The 7828-nt window shown below is 40.0% G+C and overlaps 1 protein-coding gene across 4 annotated transcripts; it reads left to right on the top strand.

Moving 5' to 3' along the window:
• Positions 1-7795, top strand: LOC147800373 (putative 2-oxoadipate dehydrogenase complex component E1 homolog). 4 transcript variants are annotated; one of them, XM_087147015.1, is made up of 5 exons: positions 1-181; positions 3282-3440; positions 4655-4775; positions 5823-5893; positions 7369-7795. In XM_087147015.1, the coding sequence occupies exons 2-5, from the start codon at positions 3290-3292 to the stop codon at positions 7395-7397; spliced, it is 372 nt and encodes a 123-aa protein (XP_087003141.1). In that variant the 5' UTR covers positions 1-181; positions 3282-3289; the 3' UTR covers positions 7398-7795. The 4 variants fall into 4 exon arrangements, with proteins under 4 accessions (XP_087003141.1, XP_087003137.1, XP_087003151.1 ...); XM_087147011.1 differs by having other exon boundaries at positions 3-251; XM_087147019.1 differs by lacking the exon at positions 1-181 and adding an exon at positions 288-402.
• Positions 7796-7828: the final 33 nt, after the last annotated feature.

Raw genomic sequence — 7828 nt, forward strand, 5'->3', positions numbered from 1 at the left:
ATCTCGTTAAAGCCACGACCAAATTTATGAAAAGTGACCCACACGGTACGCACGAGGTTCATTCAAAACACCTCGTATCATACAAGCAATGTAGACGTGCCGAGTGTAAGGAGAAAGGAAAAACTCGGACTACGGACGAATAGACGAGACCATTGAAACCATTTCATGCATTTCACGTGAAGTAAGACTCCTATGTTGCTCTAATTGGCATCCTCAGAAGTAACTGTTAGTCTGCAATAAACGTTTTCAGCGTAAGTTCTGTTTAAGGCGTGTACCCGTTGACATTGAGCGCGAGGGTCGGAATGTACATGTACTGTACATGTACAGTACATGTAGGCCTAGGCCTACTTCGAAGTTGGACTTTTCTCATCATGCTCACGCAGTGTTGCCAAACCTATTTGTGTAAAAAACTTCGAACTTTTCAGTTGAACACTGTTACTTTATAAAACATGTACATGCTGTTGAACCTTTGGGAACGATTGCAGTGTCATGAAAATTAGTCCGAAAGTGGAATATGAGCGGTTGCGTCCGGAAATTGGGCACATGCAACTGAGTTCTAGCCCACTGTGGACTACCTGACCTTAAACGCACTGGTAGTACTAGGTGCCAAGTACATGTACATGTAGTACATTTACTGGTATTGTTATTTAGTACATTTATTTGTATTGTAACAGAATGAAGTTGCATTATGAAGTTCATGAAGGCAATGTACACATAACACAGGCTATACTTTTGGCCTTGCCATGTAGCTGTAGCCTAGGCTTACAAAGACTACATGAATGAAGACTGACGTCCTATAAACTGCAAATCAGTCTTCCCATTGAGCAAGGAAATTTTGAAAAAATGTTGCATCCTGACTTCACTTCTGCAGTTGTGTACAAAGTCTATGGGGAGTGAAGAAAATTTTCGAAGTATTTCCCAACAACATCGGTAAATGTTTCTCAGTCCAGAATTCGTGTCTTTCCAGCATTTCTGTATTGACTGATTTTTTATTGAGATGATATATGATGAGTCAGGATGCAACATTTTTTCCGGAAATTTTCCCATAATAACATGTGTGGCACACTTCGAACAAATTTTCTGAAAATCCTTCATTAGCAAATCATCACTTGGCATATCCTGCACAAACCCCATGAGAACTGGTCTGAAAAAATGGTGTTTTCTAACATGTCTAAGTATCAAGTAAATGCTTGCCTTCAGTATTTCCTCCTGCTAAATTTGACTTTTTTTCAGGACATTGTCATCATTTTCTGATGGTAAAAAACACTGCAAGGGGAAAATAAGGGAAAGCGTTCCATACACGGACAACCAACACTAATTTTCCCTTTAAATGTTATCACAGTTGACAGAAAGTAATAACATGCTCTAAAAAGTTAACACTTAAGTTTTCAGACAAGTCTCAGAAGTTTGTGCACAAGGCCTGAAGGGTTGTCTGTATTATATGGGTAACTCTTCCCAAAATTAGTAATTTCTGTATGGAATTATTACCATCAAATTTAAAAATCAAAATATTGAGATATTCATTTAGAAACATGAAAAGGGGCTCAATACATAGCAACTTTATAAATATTGCTTTTTAATGATCCCCTCTTCACTTTGTCTGATTCTCAACACTTGTACAATCCACGATGGTGCTGAAAAGTATAAATGTACATGTACCAGTAGGAAAAATGAACTAAACTTAGCAAGGGTTTGTGCTCGGGGTGTTACGTACCTGTACACGTGCACTGTAGGTAGCTTCTGTGGAATTTTTTTCTAAAAATACCTTGTTTTCCTTTTTTGGTTGCAGTTTGTGCACTTTGAAAGGCAAGTTGGAAAATCAGGCCAAAATTTTAAAAACTGGAACAAATTGTAGTAGTTACCAGCCCTGTCACCAGCTTCAGGCATTGCTGGAGGTTAGGAATCCCAGGGGGCGCACCACAAGGACATATGCCGATTGGGGTTAGCTGCTAATCCTGGGTGGGTAACAGGATGTACTGGTTAACTCAAGCTTTTGGGAAATGTAAGAACCGAATGAAATTTCACTTCAGCCTGCTGTGAAATTTCAAGGTGCATTAGAGGCAACAAATCAAAGTAAGCTGCGCCACCTTAGCGTACAGTGTGCATGTACTGTAACGCCAGAATTGTGTGGTTGGTCATCCGCTGCGCTCCTGTATGGGAGCACAGCAGACGTTGAACCCCCCCGTTCTAGGGGTAAGCGTATGTTTGTTGTGGTACATTGTACATGTTGTACATGAAACAAACATCGTCCTACATGTACATGTGTATGTACATCTTCTTAGCCAAAAAAGCAATCTTGAAAATTTCTGAACGCCAGGCTCTGGACTGGACTGTCTGGACTACGTTGTCTAGACGCATGATCAAACATACACAGTCATGTGTACATGTACATGCGTCCGGTAGCTGTTAGATTCATCTGGTTTTCAAGTTTTCTTAAGGGCTAAAACTGATCACCTTGATGCCACACTTGTACCCTGTGCATTGTGACACCATTTGGGATTAATCATCTGTACCAAATCCTACCATGGCAGGTTCTTGTGTGCAGCAATATCAGCATTTTTCTTGTTGAACACTATGCCAAATGGTTGCGTATTAGTGAGCACTACCTGTACATGTACGTTGTACTTACCAGTATATTTTTCATTTCATTTTTCATTGATAACTATACCCTGGAATTCTTTTCAGCAAGTGATGAATTTGTTGGTCATGCCGAATACCTGCTACAAATAGATTATCTGGAGGCACACATACCTGTACATGTAATTTACATACATGAATAATAAACAAAAATAAAATGAAAAGTACAATGAAAGTGAAAGGATTATGAGTAAAAGTGAACAAAACAATGAAATTTACAAAGGAACTGAAAGGATTATTTTACTTTAAATGAAATGTCCTCAATGCCATTGAATTAAGCAGAAAATGGTAGTGCAGCAAAATAAAAATTGTGGAGAACATCAACACCGACAAGACCAAGTACGTGTAGAGTACATGTACATGTACATGTGGTTGCTGTTTAATAAGAAGATCACATGCAATCAGACGGTCATTAAAAGTCGGAATTGCATTTTCTGTGCCAATAAGGTTCATTCATTTAACTTCTTTCAAAAGTTAACTGCATTCTTAAAAAATACTTCTGAACAAAATTACATGTACATCAAAAAAGTGGTTTTATACAGGGTTTCTAGCCAAAAGTAGCCTTGAGAATTAGGATTAATGTTCCCAAGTTCCACTTCAATTTACAGCATTCCAATTTTTTTTCTGTGGATTCTCACATTCAGCGTGAAGCATGCTGACTCGCATCATTGGTTGCTTGCCTGCTGGTGCTCGTCACTGCTGGCCAGCGAGATGTGTGGTCATTGCCCGCTACCATGAAGATCATGGAGTGTACGGCTACAGACCGTCGGCCTGGATGCAAAACTGCACTGCAGAAACCTCAGGTATAATAGGGATGTATATATGTATGGGGAGGTTGGATGTCATATTGATATAGAGCTCCCTGTAGCCTGAAAATAGGCTCTAAAACCTGTTTAAAAAGAGAAATGTATTGGGGAGTCAGGTTGGCAAGTCAAGGTGGCTTGGTAGTTCTTTCCTCCCCTTCCACCTCTGTGGTCCTGGGTTCGATTCCCGGCCCAATCTATATGAAATATGCGCTTTATAAATGAATAAATTATTATAATTATTATAAAAGAAAGAAACTGACTGATTATATTGTAGCTGTTGCCAGCAAATTTAAATAAATGGTACTTACACGTAACTCGCTAAAAGAAGAAAGCACCCTCTTTAATGCATTTATCTGTGCGTGTGTGTACACCTATGAAAATGATTGAATTCCCAACTCATTCCAGGGACATGTTGGGTCGGACAGCACGTACATCTTAAGATTACAAGATATACTCCCAGCTGGGTTCCATTCCCAGCTGTCTTCCTTTCTTTTTCGTCCCCCAAAATGAAAAATTTCTTTCTTTGTTAATATTTTTTTTTCTCATTCATGGCTCGGGAGGATATTTCCTCTGGCGGAAAAGTCTACAATTGTAATTTAGTCTGATTCATCTCCCACCTCATGAATGTGAAGTCACAATTGCTATATTGGCCCAGAACCAGACTAAGATTTCTCGTGGTACTGGTAAAACATTTTTAAGTGTGAAAAAAAAAAGTCACTGCACATGTGCCCGGCAAAATATCGTTTGTTGGATTTTCCGGCAACAGCTAAATGTACTGCCTACATAACAGTAGCCACTACAAGCCTACAGAAGGGTATGAGCCTCCAGCTGAACCAAGAGAGGGCGCAATTTTCTTAGCAACAGAGGCTCCTTAAGTCAGAACTGAACTTCGCTGGTTCACGAACAACTGTCACATACACGCATTACGGATGCGTCGTTACCAACAAAATGAACACTCCCGACCAATATGGCTCTTTTTAACCGATGAGGGGGTGCTTCTGCTCGAGGTGGATTGTGTCAAACACACCCTGCACTATAAACTGTATGTATTTCTATACATCCTGGTACCTTTACCAGGTTACTACCAGTACCATAGGTCATATGTGTGCATCGCCAGACTACTGAATGGGATATTTAAATTCAAATCATAGTTTGTTACAAGCTAGAGCGAAGCCTATTTTTCTTTTCCACACCCTCTGTTTCCTACCTAGTCTGCCCAGATGTCCAGAGAAATCGTGTCCACAGTGCTGCTCTGGTCCAGTTGGTGGAGGCTTACCGCTACTATGGCCACAAGAAGGCCAAAGTGGATGCGTTAGACATGCAGAGGCCCAAGTGAGTTCACAATCACCCTTTTTTCACATCAAATTATTGATAGATAGTTCAGCACTCACTACCATGCCCTTGAAATACAGGCAGCGTTGATGTCAGTTTAGATTGAACAAGAGCGAACAGTCCTAAAAACCGTACATACAGTATAAAGCTTCAGATCAGTTACAGGAGTTGTGAATTTGACTTGTATCTATGCAATGTCCTGTGAATGTACTTTGCAGAACAGTTGCGTGTAGGCACAGAATTTACACAAATTAATCCTCAAGAGTGTTGATACAGCGACTGGGACTTCTCCAGAGGCGTAAATACATCTTCTCAGTCACCATGGTGCCACAGCCCCCGTTAGTCCAGCACTACAGCTGTGTTGAATACTTGAATACTCGGAAATTTGAATGATTATTACAGTTTATAACAGACCTTCCTGGTTCTTTATCCTGGTTGGCTGAAATACTGTCACGTGTGGTTCACTAATATGGGCTAGTACATGAATTTGGCCTCAGCGTGACTCGACACACACCTAGACATTGCGTGCGCATCAGTTCCAGAGACTGTGCCTAATCAGATACATGTACTAGTCTTGAAAATTTTTGACTAGTTGTTGCATCCTCATGAGTTAAAAGTCTAGAAGGTGTCTTTTCCTAGTTGCATACAATCACTCAAATTAGACGGCATCTATGAAAACTAACATGAGCCTTCCATTTTTGCAAATTTTGAATTGGTGTTGAGTGAAATGTTGAATTGGTACAATTGAAACACAGGAAGATTTCGTTTCCTAGTTGTATACAGCAACTCAAAATTAGACTGCAGAGAGGGACACTAAAATGAACCTTCCATTTTTTGGCAGTTTTGGAAGTGCTATTGCAAGTTGAATTAAAACAGTTAAAAGTCTGAAAGAGTGTTGAGGTATGTCATAAAACACACGGACTGGCCAGATGTGTATAACATATTCAAAATATTTGTTTTTAAAACTGAATAGTTGGAAGTGCGAAAGTCAATGAAATGCATATTCAACTGTTTGGTTACATACTTTTGTATTTTCCTTCACCCCAGGCCAACACCTGAGCTTGATCCAGCACACTATGGCCTCTCGTCTTCAGAGCCCCAGACCTTTGATCTGACAGGTTAGTAGAAAAGTTTGTCCAACTTTGAAACAGTGTTGGATACATTTTAATGTCACATGGACCTGGTACTTTTGCTTTTGGAAATCAAGATGGAGGGCCGTGAAAACAATTTCTCAAGCTGTTTTACGTTTTTGTGAGAGGGTATGTATCCGCAGAACTTAACTGTGTGAAAGTGATCAGGCATTTTGGCACAGTGGTCTTAATTGTTGGCACTTTGTGTACAAGGTCCATGTCATTTTTTGCCAGTCATAATATTTGAAGTATTAAACATAGCCCCAAGTGTTGGCCAAAGCTGAGATTGCTGTTTGCTTGTGCACCTGGGTCTTTCCATAAGTAATGGGGTAAATTGCCGTAGCGCAGAAGTCCAGTTTTCTTTAGGCTTTCTCTCGTAATTTGCTTATCTGAATGGCTGGGGAATGACCATAAAAGGACAAGAAGTGTTGGAAAACTGTCGTCAGTGTACACCAAGTTAATGGCAAGTACAAGCCATATTTGTATATGTACCAGCTTGCGGGGCTTGGCCATAAAAATCACCAATTTAAATTGCTCTTTAGAGCAAATGATTTTTTTTAGTAACTAATTTACATGGAAATCTTTTTTTTAGAAAATGGCAGGAGAATTATTTATTCCCCATTTTTTTCATCTGATTTTTTAAACCACTGTTCACACATGTGTAACGGCAAATTAATGCCCTCCTGTGACCCCTTCATTACATACGGTGATGGTAAAGACTATGGGTCTTACATTCCCGTTCGGCATGAATTTTTGTTCAAATCATGCCATTTGCTTTTGTTTGCATGTAAATCAGCTTTTGGGATTCAGTGCATGAATTAATGAGTCACATGTATAATCACTTCATTTGATTGGTTTAGAGTGTTTAGCTCAGAGTCTAACATTGTGAAGTGTAGATGCAAAATGACATACATGTACATACACGATCTACCTTTTATCCCTATTGGAATAAAAAGTGTTAGTCACTCAGCGATGAAACCACAAGTAACTTATACAGTGAAATTTAATCAAGCCTTTATTGAACACAAAGGAACTGGATTGTGAACAAACTGACACGTAACAGAGTAACAACATTAAAAAGTGATTGGAACGAGACTGCTTTTTACAAGCATCGAACCCCCCTAAAATACATGGAAAGAGCTTTCTGTATCCAACGTGGATGTGTAGTGAGATACAACACATGAGGTACAAGAACATTTTGCTCTGCACTCAGTGATGTATAATGTGTACATGTACCTGCGCTGGATACTTCAATAAAAACCAAAGTGTTTGTTCATGGAAATCCTGTGTCGCTGTGAGGTTTATTCACTTTTCCCTGTATTCGTCCAGATACGTACTTGTGCAATCTTGCCTGTCCAACTGTCGTACTAAATTTTCTGTGAGTACAGTGCCATCAAAGGAAAGCAGACCACCAGTGATTGAGGGGAAGTTTCGTCGATGCTTACCAAAGCCTATATTTTTAGGGTACATGAGATGGAGACTGACTTGCTAGGATGGAATTAAGCAGCGGTGATACTCGGCAAACTTCCAGCATAGAGGAATAAAAACTACAGTCCAGCTGAAAAAGGCCAGACTGCGAGGGGGTCAATCTGAGGAGGCGATGATGTCATCATCAGATCATTGGTGCACTTGAGCCATGGCACAGCAGCAAACCAGGAACTACTTTACATATGTCAAACAGGAAGATGTCATTAAAAATGAGGAGGAAAGGCCAGCCAAGTGCATGAGGATTGCGTCCAGAAAGGAGAAGACCGTCAACAGCACCATTGTCGGTCCATGAGCAGGTTCCTCTTCAGTCGTGTACGGTACCTTCGGCCTGTAGATGCAAATGAGTGCACCATATCACTTTCATGTTATACATGTACGATGTAATTGCAGGAGGGCACAAAGTTCAAACTATTGAATCAATCTTTTTATGAGTTT

The sequence above is a fragment of the Acanthaster planci genome, linkage group LG01 (assembly GCF_054643075.1).
Source record: "Acanthaster planci isolate LZ-2023a linkage group LG01, COTS_SCS, whole genome shotgun sequence".
Classification (NCBI taxonomy): Eukaryota; Metazoa; Echinodermata; class Asteroidea; order Valvatida; family Acanthasteridae; genus Acanthaster; species Acanthaster planci.

Bases quoted from the DNA above. Each gene is read 5' to 3' on its own strand.
- LOC147800373 (XM_087147015.1), top strand. From the start codon at position 3,290: ATGCTGACTCGCATCATTGGTTGCTTGCCTGCTGGTGCTCGTCACTGC. The intron at 3,441-4,654 runs GTATAATAGGGA...TTTCCTACCTAG, and splicing joins CTGCACTGCAGAAACCTCAG to TCTGCCCAGATGTCCAGAGA. The intron at 5,894-7,368 runs GTTAGTAGAAAA...CTATATTTTTAG, and splicing joins CCAGACCTTTGATCTGACAG to GGTACATGAGATGGAGACTG.